Raw genomic sequence first — 21699 nt, 5'->3', positions numbered from 1 at the left:
CTTAATTGATCTTATCGAGTATTATAACTTTGTACTTAATGGAAAGGTTAGTTACGCATCTTGAAAGAGATTAATTTATTATCCAAAGGGTGAGTGAATACTCTTATTAGTACCAGAAAAAAAGAATTTTGCACTTGCACCCTCCTCTACATGATTGAATTCCCTATTGAATGAAAGTCTATTATACTACTACTATCGTGTGTTATTTTCATTTACCATAAATAAGAAATAAACACCTGACATGAACTGATTTGATAACTAGGTAGGTTTAAATAACCCTTCATACGCTATAGAAGGGATTAACGTGAAATTAAAAAATTTAACCTTCCCCCTCATGATCAAGAGGGGAAGGAAATATCATGACAACATCCAAGTGTGATGTAATAATTTACATAAATTCAAATCTCAGTCAATTTTAGGGGTGGTATGAGAGAATACAATAAAAGGCACAATACACAATTCTTTACCTCAAGCTTCATAATGAACAATAAATACAATCCAAAACACTTCCAGTTTACTGCAAGGAATTCACAAGCACACATTGTAGATAGCCCAACAATTGAAGTTGAACAAATGGGAATCTGCATAACAAGGGAAGATGAAAAAGAAGTGACCTTTGCAAGCTGAAGACGACAACCAAGTAATATAAAATCTCTTGCAGATCCTTCACTTTAGGCAAGATGGTAGTGCAGGCCCATGACAAACAAAAGCCAACACAACATAAACTATCACAAGTAGGATGACTATAAGTGCAATCCTGCAAAATACAAGCGTTATGTCAGTGCTCTAAAACCCAAAATATTGACCATCTTGACTATAGCAACGATCGATGAATTAGGAAGTTGAAGGCAACAAGTTTGTTGTTCACTACTCTGAATTATTTTAAAACTAGAAGAGATAATCACTATCAAATGACAACTCATATTTGTTGAACTACAGCCAGACAAACACTTTACTTACATTTATGATATATAAATCATAAACAAACAGTAGTTGAACTCTAGTTTTATCTCAAAAATCATACAAGCTTAAGATATTAGGTGGTGATATGAACCAAAGTGTATGGAAACTCGGACCTGAATGAACTCGGGTAAACTCATGAGTTCACCACAGAATTTACAAATTCACTCACCCACTCAATTTACATTCTTTAAACACCCAAAACAGCATTGTTTCGTGACCAAAACACCTAAAAAGATGATGTTTCATAACTAAAAAGGGTGCCCCTGGCATGAGTCTCCCACCTAGTGGGTCTAAGAAGGGTAAATGTATGTAGTCTTGTTGCCACAAGTGAAGAGGTTGTTTCCAAAGATAATTTTTCACGACTAATCGTAAAAATACCTCTTTTTACCAATATGAAACTAGGGTCCAGAAAACCCAAAGTCTTGAAGCTCTTTTCCTTAGCCTTTTCTCTGGGCTTTACCAATTTCTTCTCTGGGTCTCGTCTCTACTTGGTTGTCCTCAACCTAATCTTCCCCGAGTTGAAGCTTGTATACATTTCTTAAATAGTTAAACTGATATGAGTTCACAGGTTGAGTTTACCTTGAGTTTAGGTAAACTCACGAGTTTGACAACCATGAACAAGACACTGCAATCTCAATAATGTAGAGGTCAGGCCAAAGTAGAGGAGATTTATGTGGTGTTATTGATTTTTTCTAGCCACTGGGAAGTTTTACAAACATGAAAAACTAATGATGAGGCTATAAAGAGGATTTAGAGGTTAATGGTTTGTCTATAGACATAAAGTACAATAGAACATTGTGGCCATGTTTGATCCATTTGCCCAACCCCACCTAGTTGGAAAAGGCTTGGTTATTGTTGTTGAGAAGTTTTTACCAAACAGTTCAATTTAGAACCTCTGCCCTAATCCCCACGCACCCAAGCTTAATGTCAAGGATTCAAATGGAATTAGCATGCCATAAATAAAAGGATGGAAAAAGCTTTCAGATTCACTCTAATAGTAAAAAAAACAGACTAATAAGATTGCTCTTTAGACCGAGAACATACGTAAGCTTGACATTTCTCCACCACACAGTGCTCCTGAAACGGCGAGCTTGCTTCCTAAAGCGAAAGGTATTTCCTTGCATATTAGCAGTTTTGTCCACCAGCAATTCCAATCTATCACCTCTATCTAAAACTTTGTCAATATTTTCAATCATCACATTTCGTACCTCCAAACAAAGAAAACCAAATACATTTCAGAAAACCTAATTGTACCAAGCATAACATACAAAAATGTTGAACTAAGACTAAAAAATTAGAAAAAAACGAATTGAAAGGGTACCTGAGACATTTCACCTTTGAGACGATGAATTCTATCAGCATTAGGATCATTAGAGAAATACTCAATTTGCTGATTCAAAACCCTAGAAAACTCATCATTCATTCCATAAGGCTGAGCAGAAAGAACAGCACGACCATAAGTCCTAACAAATCTCTGATGAATCTCTTCCAAAAACGCAAACGGAACCCTTCCTATCAAATCAAACAAATCAATGACACAGATCTATCATAAGAATTACGAAAAATTGCATAAATTAGGGTTGAAGAAAATTACTTCCAGCGTTATCATCAGCCATACATAAAACGGTGAGGCCATCGGTGCGTTTAACATGAAAAATGTAACGATCTTGAGAATAAGAAACGTGAGTATCGTTGGTGCCAGGGATCTTATCGAGGATCTGTTTAGCGATGGTGTTTGCGTTGGAAGAAGTGGCGGAGAACTCCGCCAGAACCACCGTTCCACGAGCAACCAGAGCATACAAAATACCCATTAATTATTATATATTATTTTCGAATAATTGAAGTGATGTGAAATTGTGAATTGTGAAGAGAGATAATATTTGAATTATAATCAAATCCAATGTCAAACGAAACAATAATAATCAACCTTATATTATATCTACTCCTTCTTCATCCATCATTGTCTTTTTTATTATTATCATTATTTTAAATTGTTTGTTATAATTATATTTTTATATTAGAGAAAGGTGAGAAATTGCAAATCTTTTCAAATTTCATTTGATCTCATAATAAAATATTTTTTAATACTCAAAACCATTAAACTCTTTGTTTTAAATCCAAGTGAATAATGCTTTATTATATTATTTATCTAAACTATTTTTTCTTAATAAAAAACGTTAATATCCTTCCTTTAAATCAAGCTGAACAACAGAAATATCAAAAACCCAAACTTAATAGTATCATAGTTCATTAGTATATATGTACCCAAAAAAAATAGTTCATTATTATATTGTTTGGCTAAATTAATATTTCTTTATTAATAGAATACATTAATTGTTTTAAAATGTATTATCCTCAAAAGTCAATATGTAATAAAATAAATAACTATTATACTTGGAGTGTAATAAATTATTGTTAATAAGTAGTTTGGAAACGACTTTTTATTGTTTTGGGCCATCCTCAGCCCACTTCTGTGTACTAGTCAATTGGTATATCAAACTCCCAATTTAAATTTGGGTGTAATATTTTTTTACACTTCCAATTGTTAATTGCTCTTAAATAAAAGTATACATAAAAGTAATTAACGGACGTTGGTTCAAGTGGTATATGTTTGATTTTTCTTACTCAGATTCAAGTCTTGTGCATGAAAAAATATCTGCTGAGAGAGTTAGCCCCACGTACATGTGAATGTTTTTGGCTCATACATGATTGCCTCCAGTGCGAGGATATCTATGGTAAAAAAAGTATATAAATATTAAAATTAATATGTATTAGCACTATAATCCGACGAATATTAGTTCAACTAATACATGTTTGATTTTCATTAAGTAAGGTTGTGGATGAAAAAATATTCATTGGGAGAATTATTCTCACATATCTGTGAATGTTCCCGATTCATACATAATTACCTCCAATGTGAGGATACACGTAGAAAACTATAATCCATCTCTAACTATTGCTAATAAATAAGAAGAAAATAATCATTATTTTTGTAATAAAAAGCTACCCTTCCTTCAAGTACATACTTAGCCAAAAGTAATTTTATCACTTTTTGAATGCAAGGAGAGTCTTATGATACTAGGAGGGTTAATGTGTTATAAAAAAAAACTAACAAAATTCTTCAAGATGAATTTAAAAAACTTATGACAGGTCACACTCCTTGTTTTATATTGTTATGAGAGGGATATCTATAAGATGAATTTAAAATCTATACACTCACATTGTAAATTTTTTATGTTGTTAGCATATTATTTATTATTGATTTATTCATTTTCGTACAAAAGCCAATTATAGTTAACACATAAATAATAATTAATTCATTAACAATGTAAAAAACATTTACATTATTAATATAAATTTTACAAATATTATACATTTATTAAAAAAATTAAATTACATCTTATGTTTTCTGTTTCTTTAAATTCCAAAATTTTAAAATTATTGAGTAGGTCATGACTAGTCAATAAAAGATAGAGGATATCAACTTCGAGGAAGAAAGAAATTGTTGTAATTTTTTTTTGTTAGTATTATTAATAGTATCGTCTTACTCACTCTATGTATAAGAAACTAATTCTTGTTGGAATTATAATATGTAATCATTTCTTCTAACAAGTGTCGCGCTTAAGATTAAACCATGAACCTTTTGAAGTTCTTACAGAGTACTAAAAGCACAATCTTACTTGAGAGAAGTTGTTATGTTTTAGGAATAGTTCTTTTAACTAATTACATTTATTTTAAATTAGTGAATAAAGTATGTTTTATATTATGAGATAATTTATTTCCTTAAATTTACTCATTATATTTGTTTTATTTTATTTTTTATAATATATTTTAAAATAAAAACTTATAAAAAAAAGGAAATAAAACACATATCAAATAATAAATATACTTAAAGAGATAAAGTTATCTTTTATATAAAAAATATACAACTAAAGGTAGAGAAGTAATAGACATAGTTAGGGTGACTTTGGTAGAGGAGAAACATAATGGAAAGAGAAAGTTTGAAGAGAATGTATTTTTTCCCCTCATTTGTAAGAGGAGAGTATGAAGAGAAAGAAAATAAAAGTTGTGGAATCTATTAACTTTTTGTTTCTTCTATAAAGTGAGAAGAAAGGCTTAGAAAAAATTATTACATTTATTATAATACTCTTATCTTTATTATATGCTTAATATTATTTATAAGGGATAAAATTGTCTATTTAATATAAATATATTTCTCTTTCTCCTAATTCTTTCATACCAAACAATTCTCATAATTAACTCATTTTTTTCGTTTATTTATCTCTCCTCATACTCTTTTTTTATTTTCTCCCTTAAACCATACAAAGCATGTATCATAGGATATAATAATATATCCTCATAGGGCCACATCGTGGGAATGTAAAGTTAAAATTCTATAAAAGGGGCACATAGCCACCACTTACTTTCTAGTATGAGAATATTAAAATAATAAGATAGTTATATGAACAAACATTGCATTTCATGATGACTATACCTTTAGAATCTCACTACATTACAATATGACTTTATTGTTAGTAGGTTTCACGCATTTTCTCATGAAAAATAGTGAACAAGTCAATTTCAAATTGGAAACCCTTTCTTTGGTCGTGAATATTCTTTGAGCATGTAAAGAGCCACTTTACTATTTTAATATTATTAGGTTACTGTTTCTCTGCCTTACTTTGTTTCTTGATATAGAAATATAAGAAGAAAGTGTGATTAGAATAATAAGAAGCGAAAAACAAGTGTAAGAAATGGTTCATAGAAAAATAATATCAGAATGTCAAAAATTAAATAAAAATGTTAGAGTTGGAATAATAATACAAGTTCTCATTGATCTAAGAGTTTAAAATCTGTACACTGATAATGTAAATTCTTTTATACTATCAATCCATTATCCACCATTGATTTATATTACTTTTGTTTAAAAGTCAGCGATGATTAACAAATCAATGGTAGATAATTTATTAACAGTATGAAAACACTTATACTTTCAATACATACCTATTAAATCTGTGATCTAATGTATGGTACAAATGAAATATCAATATTCAATATTTATAAATGATACTCAGTGCAGGAAGAGTCACACATAAAAAAACAATTCTACCTTTAAAGTGAAAAAGTACCTAATGAGTATAACAATTTTATATATTGTTTTTGTATCATTTACATTCATATTTTATTATTATTGACACTTCGAAAACAATCTAAAATAAATAATATAATAATTAAGTATAAAATTTTAAATTAATAATACATAGATATTACACAATGACATAATTATCTGATTTTGAATCCATTAGTCATACTCTCACATCATCAATCAATCTCTTTTGGAAACATGTTATAAATAAAACATCTCTTCAAAAAAAAAGTATACATGGACAATAAATCATAACTTTATTGTATTAACTTACAAAGTAATGAAGATAACAAGTACAAATTGTTTTGTGGTTCATATTTTTCAATAAAAAAAAGGTGTTGATAAAATGTGGGGTTCATTGTCAAAACATTTATGATTTATGTGAATGTGATGTTCCGATGTAGATTCCATATATAAATAAGAGGCTACTTTTAATTCTTAATATTTTCAGAATATTAAACAACATAGAACACCGTAGTGGTGGCACTGTCGCAAAAACACACTTCATAATCGTAGCAACTTATTATGACGGCGTTAAACCACCGTTTATGTATCAGCGGCGCCACCGCATCGGACGGTTACGTCCGATTCCGGCAGACAAAAACCACGGCCGAAATTTGTTCGATCTGCTACAGTTTTTCTTCGCGGCTGCCGACGGTGGCGTTACGGTGTCCAATGCGGGTGGAGGCGGTGGGACCCACCGGTGGCAATAGCCCGTGGGAAAGATCTGATGACGTGTCAAATGGGCCATGTTCCTACGCGGTGGGGGATCGGAGGGTGGAGGATTTAGCGGCGGATGGCGGGAACGATGAGGCGGTGGGAGTGTGTGAGGAGGGGAACAAGGCGGTGAAGGTGGCGGTGGCGGCGGGGGTGACGGTGGTAATGGGTGTAGGGAACAGGGTGCTTTATAAGCTAGCACTGGTTCCGATGAAACAGTATCCATTTTTCTTAGCTCAACTCGCCACTTTCGGGTACTAAGAATTGATATAACATTTCACTATTTATATGAACATTGCTATGAGGCTAATTAAAGGGTTACAATTGTGTTTTTTGTTTTGTGAAATGTGTAAATTGTGGTTTTAACTCATTGATGTGTTAATAGGATGTGTTAATATGATGTTAGACCTAGGAAGTTTTGATAGGACCATTATCAAAATAGGAGTAGGTTGATCAGTAGAGAATTGTGTCGGGTTAGATGATCATACTGATTCTGTTACATGATATTTATGGGGTATTGGTGGCCTTGGTATGGTTCAGCTGGAGGGATCTGCTTGTGCCTGTAATTTACTCCCCATATGTCTGGGTGTGTATCTCGGGTCGGGCCTCTGATTCGAAGAGGATAGCACCTTATTTGTCATTTGGTGCGTGGTTCCATGTTCTGTACCCTTGACCTAGGCTGGACTCAGACCAGTCTATGATCTAGTAACTTGGTCGTGATACAAGTACGTAGTTCACTTGGGTATGTGGTCTGTTACTTTTACATTAGTTTTATGAGATCTTCTTTATGACGAACTCAACACTTGGTATGCGGTAGGGTGAATTTGGTATACCTAGGATAAATGATATAATTACCTAATTATGGTCCATTACATTCATATTTTTGGAGAACTTTGTAGACAATTATTACTGGACCTAGCTTTAATTTGTTTGCATTTGGACTTTGAGTTCACAAGGTGGGTCAGGCTGATAATGTCTTTCTTTTTAGGTTTCACTCTGTCTACAATTTTTTTATTTGGTGGATATGATAGTAATGACCGGTATTTTGTTTATGTTTCAGATATGTAATAGTATATTTTTCCATTTTGTATATCCGGCACCATGCGGGCATTGTTACCGATGAGATGTTAAGTATGCCGAAGGCTCCATTTATTGCTGTTGGTCTCTTGGAGGCTCTTGGTGCTGCCACTGGAATGGCAGCAGCAGGTAATATTGCACCCTCTACTCTGGACTACATTTTCAGTCTTTTTTTTCTTCCATTATGAGTTCATCAAGTTTGCTTTATCAGTGAAACCCCAAGCGCTAATTTGTGTTGCATCTTAGACTGCTACAATTAAATGCTAACAGTAACCCCACTTTTAGTTTTACAATGTTATTTTTCCACCAAAATGGTCATCTTCTGAATTTTATTTGATTATTTTTTATGTTCTTTCTGGTATCAGCAATACTCTCTGGAGCATCAATTCCAATTTTGTCTCAGGTAAAAAGCAGCACCGGTCAATTGCTCTGTAGCGTTAAGTGTTAACTCCTGTTACTAGTGCATCTTCATGGTTGTGCTAAAAGTTGGCAGTCTTTAATTTAAATCTTCTAAAGTTAACTTCAGTGATTTGAACTTTTGAATTTTGATTCTATGGATTTATTGAATTCTTTCATTAAACGATTTCTCTATTTGAACAAAATATATACATTTCTGAATGATTTACGAACACAGATATGAATGGAGATGAACTATAAAGCTCCTCAACGGTGATGGCAACTTGTTGCATAGAAACTAGGTGCTCCAAAATAAAGTTAACAAAACTTAAAATGATGAACCAGATACTTTTCTAAAATAATATTTGGATGTCTTACAAGTTACACATAAATTTAGTTTGAAATGAAAGAAGTGAATTAATTCCTCAAGATTTGCATCCTTTGCAAAGGAATTTCATAGTTGAAAGATATATGTAGGTATGTCGTTGTTAATATTTATAACTCTTGCTATGTTTGTACAAATCAGCAATTAATGTGTCCATTACCCACAAAGCACCACCCTTGGGTATTTGTCCTGCTTTATAACTAGTCAGGTATTCCTAGGCACTAAAACATTTTCCCTGACAAGCATGATCTGACAAATTTGGTTAGCATTTTAGTCAATATAAACAAATTGTGTCTTTATTTAAATTCAGTTATGTGCAACTTGCGTAGGTTTTGTGTAAAAGGTAAATAAAAGCTGGATAGTTAATTTTACCTATTCTCTTGCAGACTTTTCTAGTGTGGCAAATTCTCCTATCAATTATTTTTCTTGGGAGAAGATATAAAGTCAACCAACTATTTGGATGCTTTCTAGTAACCCTTGGTGTAATTATTACTGTAGCAAGGTCAGTAGTGTATGTTTTTTTATGGGATTTTAGGACAAATTGATTTGATGATATTAGATTTTTTTACTTTCTTCTTTAACGTGCAAGTTTTAAGAGGTTGTAGGTCAAAAACTACTTAATGCTTTCAAATTGTAATGACAGAGTTCATGTGGAACAACAAAGTCAAAATTTGTATAATATTTTATGCCTTATTAGATAGTTTGAAAAGCAAACTTATCAACTCTTAGACTGGCATGATTTCCTTGTAAGGCATACTGTAAAACTCTCAAATATATATCCGCTTATAAGTTATAACGTCACAAATATATCTTGTTACTTACAAAATAGCATTGTCTGGTTAGAAGTAACATTACTGTAAATTTTGTTATTACTGTCTAAGGCCTTTTCTTTTTATTTCTGTTTACTATTGTAGTGGATCTGGTGCTGGGAATTCATTAAAGGAAGGTGGTATATTTTGGAGTCTTCTGATGATAATTTCGTTTTTTCTCCAAGCAGCTGATACCGTATTGAAGGTTATTGTCTTTTATAATGCTTGTTGCATTTTCTTAGGTTTCAAACTACTTTCCTATGGTTACATGTGGCATTTTCATCCTTTGTAGGAAGTAATCTTTTTGGACGCGACCCGGAAACTGAAGGTGTGTAATCCATCTGTATGTTCAAATTATTGTTTTCGAAGGTTATATAGTATAGGCCCATGTGACAACCTAACTAAACAATGCCACTTTTGATGCATTCACAACCACATTTGCCTCAAACTTTGACGCAGAGAGCAGTATGAGTAGATGGTAGTAATACTTTTTCTTTAGGTGATATATGATGGGCTCATTTTAATTGCTAACTTAAACATTACATTCTTTTATTATGTGAGACTCTAAAGCTTCCAAAGTCCAAACCATACTTTCAGATGCATGTTGCTAAAATAGTTTTGTTCGAACTTATCATTTTTCTTCTTCCGAGAAGGTAATAACATACTAATCAGTACTTAGTATTATCTAAAACAGGGAGGTTCAGTGGACATGTTTGTCGTCAATTCATTCGGATCTGCTTTCCAAGTAGGGTATCCTGCAATCCTTCATGAGTTTTTCATCTTTTGAATTACAATGAAGTGCTTACAATATAAACAAGACACCTAAATGCAGCACTGTGTTTAGTGTAGGCACTATTTATATGCTTTCTCCTCCCTTTCTTGTCAAAATTATGGGGCATCCCCTTCTGCCAACTACCTAACTACCTTAGAGACGGTGCAGCCTGTTTCCTGAATATCGGTACACTATCAAGTGGTAAGCTGTATTTCCTTTTCATATTTTCATGTTTCCTAGGAATTAGTTTGGTAGTCCACTTAAAAAATGAGGGCGACAATTTCTGGGATGACCTTTCTATGAAAACTCATCCTGGATCAGTTTACTCCGAATGCATGTAGCAAACTAACTTTAAAGTGTTGATCAACAATATCTTCAGCTTATGTAGAGCTGATGAAATTTGTGTTGTCTAGCTTAGTATCAAATGCATTGATGTGGTGTTCGTGACCTAGATCCGCCTCTTCAATTCACAAGGCAAGATTACTTTGCGTGGGAAATTTCATGGACACAAAAGACATGGGTCTTATTGGCACGGTTATGTTATTAAATGATTGCTTCTATGGGAATTTCAAGAAAATTTGCAATTATATCTCTGATGGTTGGCTTAAAATCCTAATGTTCTGTTATTATTTTTGCAACTCTTCTGATAAAAAAAGTTTTCTGGTTCCAGGATGTGATGGTGCCCCTCTACTGCCGTTGCTGTTTATTATTGTAAACATGGGTTTCAATATTTCATTGCTTCATCTCCTCAAGATTTCTTCAGCTGTTGTATCTAGTCTAGCTTCTACTTTTTCAGGTATGCAATTTGTTTCGCTGAAGTATAGCTAGCTATAAATGATGAGGAAACTGTTACGAAACCTTCACAAAGTGGTGGATAATAAAGTGGCTTAATTTTTGTTGTGGTTGCATTTACCACAAAGCGAAAAAATGTGTGGAAATCTGGCCAATGCGACCGCAATATAAAGTTGGAAATAGAACAGTGAGGTTTTATATATAACATATAAGATTTGTGACCAGAAAATAGAAACAAATATCAAAATTTGAATTACATTAGTTTCATAAGCTAGACCTGCCAATTCAAATAATTTTACCAACCTGGTTCTTCTTTTATGTATGATATTCTCCTTTTATAGGGTATATCATTGATTTCTATAATCACTACAAATGAATGGTAATGTAAATTTTGATGTATTATGGCAGTCCCAATATCAATCTTCATGTTCACTTTGCCATTGCCATACCTTGGTGTTGCATCCTCTCTTCCAACAGGGTTTTTGGCAGGGGCCATTGTTCTTGTTGTGGGGTTACTCATTTATACTTGGACCCCTTCAAATGGTTCCTCAGGTGCTTCCTTCTCAGCTTCCACCTAGGATGTGTTGTAGAATAGAGAATCTGCTGATATTTCATTCTAGACAATACAACATTACAAGCTACCATTAGGTCGGTTAACATCTATTGTACCAAGAGTGTATCACTCCATGTGCCACTTCTGATTGGTTGGAGAAAATGTATTTAAGTTTAAAATTTAATAATAAAATATTTTTTTGACCAATCAGAGAAAGTGATACACTTTTGAGACAAAAGATGCGCTCCCCGTTACGGGTAGCCGAAGGGAAAATGATGTTGTATTTATTTGTTTCAATTAGAATTATGTTGTATTAATTTGTTTCAATAAGTTGCTAATGTGCATTCTTCATTAGTTATTAAGCTAAGCCCAATAAAGAGAACAGGGTTTTTGTCAATCTTGTAGGAGTATTTTTATGACATAGAAAACTTGTATGTATATTTTATTGATTTAGATGTTTGGAAGGATGGCAAGACAAAAAGTGATATTTTTTTAGTTTAACCATAGTATCTTTCACCCATGGGTAATGAACTAATCTTTTTCGAGATGTATGAATCCCTTCCAACAAACGTTGTTTCCAGTAATCAAATTTTTAACATTTTGATCTATATTGAGATCCAATAAATTCTTACACCATTATATCATCGTGTAACAAAAGTTGCTATCCAATGAAATAGAATGACAACTTTTCACTCAAACCTTCCGGTATTTGACCAAATCGGAGACTCACTTGAGGAATGAATGACATTTAACTTTTTTTCCTTCTTCATTAAACTTATCAAACATATTTAAATTAAAACCCTCAAGCTTTAACTAAAGCTCTCTTAGAATTAGAGGTATACTTATGCCACATACATGTATACACACAACTTTATGCATTTTAATTTATTTGAAGAATACGATACACGTTAGTTTGATAATTTGTGTTATTCAAATGATTTTATACTGAAAAAAAATATCAATGCTATTTAATTAATAAAAATAAGTGCAAGATATCTTGAAGAATTAGAGTAGGGAGAAAGAGGAAAAGTATATATTCCACTTCAAGGTGTACTTTAACTATACAAGATACTCAATATTTATAGTTTACAAGTCAAATTCTTCTCATGATGTTGTACATTAAAAAATCAAGCAAACCTAATATCGTTATATGATATATTTATTGCCGCCGAACTTTTTTTCGTTCATCTCAATTTTATTTTCGTCACGTTTTTTTACTTTTGTTGATTCTTGTGACTATTTTTGTTTGGGGAACGATGTAGAAATCCAGTCATGTGATGATTCTATATTAGTCTTACAATAAAATAATATATATGTATATACATAAACATATGATTAACTATAACTTTTTTACCAACAATATGTTGATATAGTGGTATAAGATTACGTTAGAATTATCAAAGGTTAATAAGACAATTACTAAGAATGACATTATTAAGAGGAACAACCATACACCAAAAAGAAATTACTTCATTACCAAAAAGGTGAGGGATATTCAGCTTCCTTATGTTTTCATTCCCATTTCTAAAAGACTAAGATATGCTAATGGTTTAAAGAAGATTATAGAGTAGTGTAATATATATTGTCAGTATAAAGAATACATTGTCACTATACTATACATTAGAATATGTTATATATCTATACTATATATATATAAAGCCAAAACTTTAAATAGCTTCCATCATGGTGTAATTTTTATTTTCTATTTTGCTATTCACATTATTTAATTTTTACAAAAAAATTATATAATCTTAAGCAACCACCACCAATACATTATTAACCACATATCTCACATTAAATTAAACATTATCATAAACAAAAAAAAATAATATAAAGTACACCAAACACAACAAATACATTCTAATTCAAAAAAATGAACTATATAAAAATTGAATATGTAGTGTCACACAATATTCTCCCGTAGACACGAAGTGCCTATACACACTGGTCATAGTAATGTATAAAATTCATATTCTAACTGTGCATACATTCTTTTAATTACACAACATATATAACCCTAAGAAACAAAAAAACAATTCATATATTGTATCCAATTTTTAATATTACACTTTCTTTTGAAGAATTTCTAGAACACAATTAAATAAAATATTATAACCTTATTCTCCTATTTTTTTGGGAAGATAATTCTTTTGTAAAAATAAAGAATGTACACTAAATCTCAAACAATAGAAATACGAGTTCATAAATACATATTAAATAATTAATAATAATATCAAAATGTAACATTACTTTTCCATTTAAAAATAAGTAAAAAGAGAAAGCAAATGTTTCTTCACTTCTTCAATCCAAAAACAATGTTGAGAGTTTCTCACTTACGCTGTTCATTACCATTGGCATTTCCAACAATACCCTTTTGCATTTCTCCTTCCCCATTTTCTTCTTCACCTTCAACCCTTCACACCTTCTCTTCTTCTATTTCTTCTTCTTCCAGATTTACCCCTACAAGTAAAAAAACCTTCCATTTCAACCCCTTCAACATGAACCATCCATGCCCCAAAGCAACTCGTAATTCATTACCCACTATTGTTTCTTATCAAAGTTTTAATTTTTACAAGGTTTTATTCATATTTTGTTATTGTAATGTAGAATTGAATAGTAAAAATATGTTTTTTCAGCTTCTTATAGCACTGGGGCTAGTGCTGCTGAAAGTGGTAGGGAATTACTTGTGCAGCATTTGCTTGTTAAAGAAGATAATCAGAAGCTGATTTTGGATCTCCAACAGAGAATCTCTACAGGTTCAGAATTATGACTTTGATTATGAAAAGTTTATTTAGTTTATGGTGAATTGTTTATACCTATGCTATGAATGCTTTATTGTGTTGTTTTGTAAAATAATCACAAGGGAAAGGGAATATGTATTCATAGATGAAAGTTGTTATTTTGTGCACGGATATTGAGGAGGACAAGATTTTAAGAGTGACTTTATGCTTTGAGGGAAGTAATTGCTAAGGACTGGACTTCAATTTCGTGTCTCAGTTTTTTTTTGGTACTACCAAGGGTATCCCTCACCTTTTGGTAAGGAACTAATCACTTTCGGGGTATGTGGATGCCCCTCCCAACAAGTATAGCTCCCAGGAATCGAACCTTTGACCTTTTTGGTAGTTCTGGGGATCTAGCGGTTTTGTTGGTTCTCAGTTTTTTTTATGCAAAGGTAGGGTGGTGGTATTCAGAAAAGGAAAAAAAAAACCAAAAAGTTGAATCGTATGAGTATCCGTATCGGATATGAATAAAAAGCAAATACATCACCAATTGTTGAGTATCTTCCTAATGCTTAAATTTTAAAAGATGTTTATTTCTGTACTCTACAGTTTAACTTTCTAATGCTTTCTTGTTGTATTTTGTATATGTTTAGGTGAAGATTTGAGTGATTTAGCCGTGGAATACTCAATCTGCCCATCAAAAGAAGATGGTGGAATGCTTGGGTGGGTGAGAAAGGGACAAATGGTATACTTCTGAGAATAATCCTTGTTTTCCAAGTTTTCTTAAGCATATATAGTTATATAGTATGCCTTTGCATAATCCATTGTCTTGTATGTTTCTTACAAGGGGGTTGCATTTGGTATACATCACTTGGTCCTTCGATTGTTGTCTTATGTAAAGAAAATTTCTGTCTATTAATAAAGAATACAATTTCTATAAAAATAAAGCACATGCTTGGATATGTGAGATAAGGCCATAAGGGTAATTGGGCAAAGGATATATCATGCTTTTTTCTTCGTAATTTCCTTAACTGATGATACTTCCATTAGTCCGTATGTTTCTGTAGATGTTGTAGAGAACTCGAGATTTAGTTATAGAACTACCTTTTATCCCATAAATTTTACTGCAATTATGTGATTGGACATGTCTGATGGTGAAAATGTGCTAGGTTCCTGAATTTGAGGAGGCTGCATTTAATGCACCTTTAAACAAAGTTGTAAGGTGCAAAACAAAATTTGGATGGCACCTTCTGCAGGTTTTATCCGAAAGGTATTTCCAGGCATATGCTTGTAAATTAGATAATAAAATATGCTTGTATAATACAATGAAAATCTTTTGAAAAATTGGTTATGGCTATAGTGGCCCGTTTGATCCAAGTTGCGAGCTCGATTAGTGGGATAAGGCACTGTTGTTGTAATGTAGTTGTTGTTAGTTTCACTGAGTGTTCTCATTCCTTGTAAATTTGCTCCCTTATCTGTTAGGGAAGAGGCATTGCTTCAAGACATTCAACCTGACGAGTTCCATGTGAAAATTCAAGATCCCAACTTTTTGGAGGAGGCACAGTTAATTGATGTCCGAGAGCCTGGAGAAGTGTACGTGCATAATATATTTCATCCAACTTTGATTAGTTTTGGAAACCGCTGTAATATTTTCTTGTATGATTGCATTCGGTTAAATATTTGTAAGTTGGTCAAATGATCGATGATACGGCAATAATTTAAAAGGAGAAAATATCGACCTGATCTATTATCCAAATGAAAGTTCCGAGAGCATTTCAACATTAATGCAATTGCTCTTTTGACATCTTGCTAACAACAAGGCGGGTCTATTTCTGTTTGACTGCATGCGATATTCATTTAGAGGCTCTTATGCCTTTCTACGACTACTTTTCTTTTCTTCTTCAGTAGTCTGAATTCTCCTCCTGTCCTGCTTTTGCTTACTTTATACCTCAGTTTGGTTTTTCTATCTTTAACTCCTCATATACAGGGCCAAAGCATCTTTGCCGGGATTTAAGGTTCTTCCCCTCCAACAATTTGGAAGCTGGGGCCCTGAGATAACTACCAAATTCGACCCTCAAAAGGACACCTATGTTATGGTAAGTACAGTTTTTCTATCTGAAAATGTCAACTTTTTTAAGTAATCCGGGAAATTAGACCCTTATTACTAATTTCTCACTGTTATCTATATTCCATTGAGTATTAGTTCATTATTGTTCTTGTCTGAAAGTTCTATTTCAGAGTAGAACCAGAAAAAATGGATTAGAGTGGCGAAATCTTAACACATTTAAACCAAATTTCAATTCCATATATTTTATGGATGAGTTAAGATATATTGAGAGTATTTTTTCAATAAAAGGGGGCGACAACCACTTTTTCTTGAACCTAGTTCCGTCCTTGGATCTATTCATGTTGATATTAAGATATTCAGGCTGTCTCCTTCTGCTCAATCCTTATAAGTTTGGAAGTTGAAAGTTGATGAAAATTGAAGCTGGAATTCTTTATCAGGTTCCTGCTTTAGTGGTTCGAGCCAGAATTTCTAGAGGTCCTTTTTTCAGATGTTTATGAAAGCGTGGATATTGACTAATTTATAATTTCAATTTCGTTGATCTTTAATCTGAACTTGTAGTTTGACAATTAATATTGTGGTCAGATTGGCTTCTTAATTAACTTGCAATGCACAATAACTTAAGCTTATCTGGTTTTGCAATGCAACTTATTAGTGTATATTTAATAATTTCAATTCTGAATGCAGTGTCATCATGGCATGCGGTCATTACAGGTTGCCAAGTGGTTGCAGTCTCAGGTAAAATATATTTAAAAGTTCGCGCATGTAGCTCCTTTATAGTTCGCACATGCGTGTTTTACCTCTTGATTTGCATTCTCGTATCTGATACCATAATGTAAAATGCAAGCCGCACATATAGTTGTATTGTAAGATTTTGAAGCATGTATTATATTTCTGCTGCTTATGTTGAAGAGTGGTGTAGACAACTAATGAAATAATCACTTTTCACTTGATCAAATGGAGCTTCATGATGGTTTTCTATACCTATATAGCACACCAATCAAGTCTCTAAACAAAGTACATTAGATTGTTTGGAACACTTATCTTCAACTCCACCCTTTTACTTTTCTTATTGATATAAGAAATATGAAGGAATTGTTAACTATGTTAATATGAATGTTTCAGGGTTTTAGGAAAGTATACAATATTTCTGGTGGAATCCATGCCTATTCTGTGCAAGTTGATCCATCAGTTCCCACTTACTGATTGATGATAAGCATGATTCTGCCATCAACAGAGTCCTTCTTTACTTTTCTGTGTTCCTATGTTTACACGAAATCATTTTGTGGCAAGATTTTGGAAACTTTTATTGGGTACTTTATAATTATTACTTGAGTTGCAAGCAATGTTTTTTCATTCCCTTAGTAAGCAAATAATAATAATAATACCAAGTCAAATATTAAATTTAGAGCTCAATGTTGCACTCTTCAACATGCATTTGTTTTGAATCAACAATTGGAATCTTGTGTTTTTAGTATTAAGGTTAAATATTTGTGGACCTGTCATTGGCTTCAAAGCAATGTTCTAGAAATGGAAGTGGAACTGATAAGTATACACAAAGGAAAAAATCCAACATCACTAATTTCATTACTTGAAGATAATAGTGATCTCTGATCTCTATTTTTATTTAAAGTTAATATCTTTTTCATTATTATAGGATATATACACACACATTTATATATATATATATATATATATATATATATATATGTATGTATGTGTGTGTACTCCTTTGTTTTCCTTGTTTTCATATATACTAGTAGTAGTAACAAACAACAAAATTCATTTTTATTATTCTCCGATAATTATTCCCCACCCTTGTGAAAATAAACATTAAACCTTAACACGTAAGAGACACGGTGAAAACCATTATCCTAAGACAATCTGTTACTAACAATCATCATTCCATTCTGTGAATCATCAACACCCTCTCAATTTTCCCATTACTTTTTATTATAATCTTTTTCTCATTTCCACTTTCTTTCATTGTAGTTTAGTTTCATTTCCAAATAATCTTTTTTTTCCATCCTCAAACCCTCATAATATTTTAATACCCACCACCATCTCCTTTTATACTCCACCCTTTTTTCTGAGTTTGTTCTCCCTTCCACCATGGGCAATTATTGCTCAGGTGGTGCCGATGACCCGGCCGACAATGCCGACAAGGGAGAAACCAATAATAACCAAGAAAACAGCAACAACAACAACAATGAAGACTCAGCCACCACCCCACCACCATCATCCAAACCATCGCCGCCATCATCTTCTACGAAGCCATCAAAACAAGCCCCTATTGGCCCTGTCCTTGAAAGACCAATGGAGGATGTGAAAGCTACCTACAACATAGGGAAGGAGCTAGGGAGAGGACAATTTGGTGTTACACATTTGTGCACACATAAGGTCACAGGAAAACAATATGCATGCAAAACCATTGCTAAGAGGAAACTTGTGAACAAAGAGGACCTAGAAGATGTTAGGAGGGAAGTACAAATCATGCATCACCTTATAGGGCAACCCAACATTGTAGAACTTGTCGGTGCCTTCGAGGACAAGCAATCTGTGAATTTGGTGATGGAGTTGTGTGCCGGTGGCGAGCTTTTCGATCGAATGATTGCAAAGGGACATTACACTGAACGCGGTGCTGCTTCATTGTTGAGAACCATTGTCCAAATTGTACATACTTGTCATTCAATGGGTGTCATTCATAGAGATCTTAAGCCTGAGAATTTCCTCTTGTTGAGTAAGGATGAGAATTCACCCCTCAAGGCAACAGATTTTGGTCTATCAGTTTTTTACAAGCAAGGTTTTCTTCTAACTCTAAATCATATTTCTTATACTTTTCTTGGTTAAGGGGTAGGTATAAAAAAATATATGTCATGTTCTTTCATTTTTTATTGACTCTATCCTTCATTTTTTGACAGGAGAGGTGTTTAAAGACCTTGTTGGTAGTGCATATTACATTGCACCTGAGGTGTTGAAGAGAAAATATGGACCTGAAGTTGATATTTGGAGTGTTGGTGTAATACTATACATTCTTCTATGTGGTGTTCCTCCATTCTGGGCAGGTTTAAATTCTTCATCCACTTATTTTTAAACTCTCTTCGAAATTCTATGGTTGCATAGCTAAATTAGAACAATTAGCATTCCCCTATAATTGATGGTATATCTACATAAGTTGAAACTGAAAAGAAGATTTTGTTTGACAGAATCCGAAACCGGGATATTCAATTCTATCCTAAGAGGTCACATTGACTTTACCAGCGACCCATGGCCCTCGATTTCACCTCAGGCAAAAGATCTTGTTAGGAAAATGTTGAATATGGATCCTAAGCAGAGGTTGACAGCATATGAAGTTCTGAGTAAGTATATATTCATTAACTTCCTCTATGAAGTGCTTGAATTTATTTCTGGTTTCATGGTTTTAACATTATTTTCACCTTAGTCCCCATAAAGTAAGTGAAATTCTAATGAAGCACTTCTTGGGTTAAAAACAGATCATCCATGGATAAAGGAAGATGGAGAAGCACCAGATACACCTCTTGACAATGCAGTGCTGAATAGGCTCAAACAATTCAGGGCAATGGACCAATTCAAGAAAGTAGCTCTAAAGGTATAAAAAAAATGGCTTAATTTCTTTTAAGATTTTATCTTGATTGTTTTTATATACCATATCAATGATTATAGGTCTTATTCAGGATTTATACCAACTATTGTTGCTCTATGTGATTTTTAAAATGTACATATGGTTAGGTAATTGCTGGGTGCTTATCAGAGGAAGAAATCATGGGATTGAAGCAAATGTTCAAGGGAATGGACACTGACAACAGTGGAACCATTACAATTGAAGAGCTCAAGCAAGGACTTGCAAAACAAGGGACTAAGTTGACAGAACAAGAAGTTAAGCAATTAATGGAAGCTGTAAGTTCTATCCCTCTCTTCTTTGTAGCACAGCACGACAAAAATAACTTCGGCGTAGAACAGTTATTTAGACATTTTCTTTTTTCTTCTGCAAATTGCAGGCTGATGCAGATGGCAATGGACTCATAGATTATGATGAGTTCATCACAGCCACGATGCACATGAACCGAATGAACAGAGCAGACCATGTTTATACCGCATTCCAATACTTCGATAAAGATAACAGCGGGTAAAGACTTTTTTCGAAATAAAATTGACTAGAACTGCAGATACATCACCATTGAAGAACTAATCTTGTTGCTTCGCTATAAATCAGGTACATCACCATTGAAGAACTAGAGCAAGCTCTCCATGAATATGACATGCATGATGGCAGGGACATCAAGGAAATCATTGCAGAAGTTGATGCAGATAATGTAAGTCATATACTGAATGAATTAAAGTTGTAACTCCTATGCATATGGTTAATATATTATAGAACTGCAGATTTGAGTCTTGGTTTAGAATTATGACCAAACATGCATGTATGTGTAGGATGGGCGAATTAACTATGACGAGTTTGTCGCAATGATGACGAAAGGACACGCCGAAGCAGTACCTACGAAGAAAAGGCGCGATTCATTTGTTTCATAGTTAATAGGGATCATGATCAAGGAGTGTGATGCATCATAGCTCTCTTTGGTTGGGGAGATATAGGGAAGGAATGGGTCAACATATGAATGAGGGGGAAAGGAACTTAAACTAACCATTGAGGAATGGAATTATATGTTAATCCTAGGTGTTTCTTTCTTTGTTTGGTTTTTTATATTTATTTTCCTAAATGTTTTATAATTGCCACTGACTTAGGAATCAAAACAAAAAGGTGTTTTTTACTTTCTCTACTAATTCTTTGTCAATACTAAATTTAATTATTTAATTATATATATATATATGATTTAATCGTGATGGATTGTCACAGTAAATATTCTATCAGTCACCACATAATTAAAAGTATTTACTAGTAATAAATATTTTAAAAGTGTCATTTACAATATAAAAACGTTCAAGCATATCGTGACCATATCTGTTATCCCACTTTTTGTACTATTTTATGTACCATTATATCTGATTGATTGTAAAATAATTATTTAAATTAAAATTAAAATTATTAAATATTTTTTGACGTATCAAATCTCGTGATACATGGAGTGACATAAAGAAATAGGAAAGCACCATAATTCAATACTGTATCAACTTAAACCATATCTATCCATACATACTCAAACAACAACACCAAAATCAAAACGCACAGCACAATAGCATGGATATACATATAAACCGAATTTCGAAGCGAAACCCTAACACAACGAAAATGTTGAATTCTACTACTTATGACTTATCTTTAGT

General features: G+C 32.8%; 4 protein-coding genes and 2 long non-coding RNA genes across 7 annotated transcripts; 4 read left to right on the top strand and 2 right to left on the bottom strand.

The window, feature by feature from the left end:
* Positions 309-2914, bottom strand: LOC109341314 (vesicle-associated membrane protein 711-like). Its single transcript, XM_019579194.1, has 4 exons — positions 2558-2914; positions 2285-2475; positions 2008-2171; positions 309-757 (listed from the first exon to the last, which is right to left on the bottom strand). Exons 1-4 carry the CDS (start codon positions 2772-2774, stop codon positions 667-669), a joined length of 663 nt encoding a protein of 220 aa, XP_019434739.1. The 5' UTR covers positions 2775-2914; the 3' UTR covers positions 309-666.
* On the top strand, positions 6561-12063 carry LOC109341255 (protein CLT1, chloroplastic). The gene is made up of 11 exons (XM_019579111.1): positions 6561-7080; positions 7887-8032; positions 8269-8306; positions 9071-9186; positions 9599-9698; positions 9786-9821; positions 10188-10238; positions 10343-10466; positions 10936-11061; positions 11466-11709; positions 11872-12063. The coding sequence occupies exons 1-10, from the start codon at positions 6635-6637 to the stop codon at positions 11633-11635; spliced, it is 1353 nt and encodes a 450-aa protein (XP_019434656.1). The 5' UTR covers positions 6561-6634; the 3' UTR covers positions 11636-11709; positions 11872-12063.
* LOC109341302 lies at positions 10460-21488 on the bottom strand. Its single transcript, XR_002106927.1, has 3 exons — positions 21477-21488; positions 21187-21189; positions 10460-10571 (listed from the first exon to the last, which is right to left on the bottom strand). It is a non-coding gene; the product is annotated as an uncharacterized LOC109341302 (long non-coding RNA).
* Positions 13888-17811, top strand: LOC109341278 (rhodanese-like/PpiC domain-containing protein 12, chloroplastic). 2 transcript variants are annotated; one of them, XM_019579153.1, is made up of 9 exons: positions 13888-14136; positions 14247-14366; positions 14984-15075; positions 15500-15600; positions 15813-15923; positions 16318-16426; positions 17083-17133; positions 17521-17630; positions 17666-17811. In XM_019579153.1, the coding sequence occupies exons 1-8, from the start codon at positions 13896-13898 to the stop codon at positions 17599-17601; spliced, it is 906 nt and encodes a 301-aa protein (XP_019434698.1). In that variant the 5' UTR covers positions 13888-13895; the 3' UTR covers positions 17602-17630; positions 17666-17811. The 2 variants fall into 2 exon arrangements, with proteins under 2 accessions (XP_019434698.1, XP_019434690.1); XM_019579145.1 differs by having other exon boundaries at positions 17521-17811.
* Positions 14373-14806, top strand: LOC109341308. Its single transcript, XR_002106928.1, has 2 exons — positions 14373-14606; positions 14767-14806. It is a non-coding gene; the product is annotated as an uncharacterized LOC109341308 (long non-coding RNA).
* On the top strand, positions 18377-21145 carry LOC109341250 (calcium-dependent protein kinase 17-like). The gene is made up of 8 exons (XM_019579109.1): positions 18377-19198; positions 19317-19460; positions 19602-19754; positions 19890-20005; positions 20146-20313; positions 20415-20542; positions 20630-20729; positions 20848-21145. The coding sequence occupies exons 1-8, from the start codon at positions 18508-18510 to the stop codon at positions 20944-20946; spliced, it is 1599 nt and encodes a 532-aa protein (XP_019434654.1). The 5' UTR covers positions 18377-18507; the 3' UTR covers positions 20947-21145.

The sequence above is a fragment of the Lupinus angustifolius genome, chromosome LG02 (genome assembly GCF_001865875.1).
Source record: "Lupinus angustifolius cultivar Tanjil chromosome LG02, LupAngTanjil_v1.0, whole genome shotgun sequence".
Classification (NCBI taxonomy): Eukaryota; Viridiplantae; Streptophyta; class Magnoliopsida; order Fabales; family Fabaceae; genus Lupinus; species Lupinus angustifolius.
This window is presented reverse-complemented; position numbering and strand designations above follow the sequence as displayed.

Coding starts and splice junctions, on each gene's coding strand:
- LOC109341314 (XM_019579194.1), bottom strand. CDS start 2,774: ATGGGTATTTTGTATGCTCTGGTTGCTCGTGGAACGGTGGTTCTGGCG. Junction 2,172..2,284: donor TCAAAGGTGAAATGTCTCAG/GTACCCTTTCAA, acceptor CTTTGTTTGGAG/GTACGAAATGTGATGATTGA. Junction 758..2,007: donor TGGAGAAATGTCAAGCTTAC/GTATGTTCTCGG, acceptor TGTATTTTGCAG/GATTGCACTTATAGTCATCC.
- LOC109341255 (XM_019579111.1), top strand. CDS start 6,635: ATGACGGCGTTAAACCACCGTTTATGTATCAGCGGCGCCACCGCATCG. Junction 7,081..7,886: donor GCTCAACTCGCCACTTTCGG/GTACTAAGAATT, acceptor TTTATGTTTCAG/ATATGTAATAGTATATTTTT. Junction 10,467..10,935: donor TATCGGTACACTATCAAGTG/GTAAGCTGTATT, acceptor TTCTGGTTCCAG/GATGTGATGGTGCCCCTCTA.
- LOC109341278 (XM_019579153.1), top strand. CDS start 13,896: ATGTTTCTTCACTTCTTCAATCCAAAAACAATGTTGAGAGTTTCTCAC. Junction 16,427..17,082: donor AAAAGGACACCTATGTTATG/GTAAGTACAGTT, acceptor TTCTGAATGCAG/TGTCATCATGGCATGCGGTC. Junction 17,134..17,520: donor CCAAGTGGTTGCAGTCTCAG/GTAAAATATATT, acceptor TGAATGTTTCAG/GGTTTTAGGAAAGTATACAA.
- LOC109341250 (XM_019579109.1), top strand. CDS start 18,508: ATGGGCAATTATTGCTCAGGTGGTGCCGATGACCCGGCCGACAATGCC. Junction 20,006..20,145: donor TCAAGAAAGTAGCTCTAAAG/GTATAAAAAAAA, acceptor ACATATGGTTAG/GTAATTGCTGGGTGCTTATC. Junction 20,314..20,414: donor TTAAGCAATTAATGGAAGCT/GTAAGTTCTATC, acceptor TGCAAATTGCAG/GCTGATGCAGATGGCAATGG.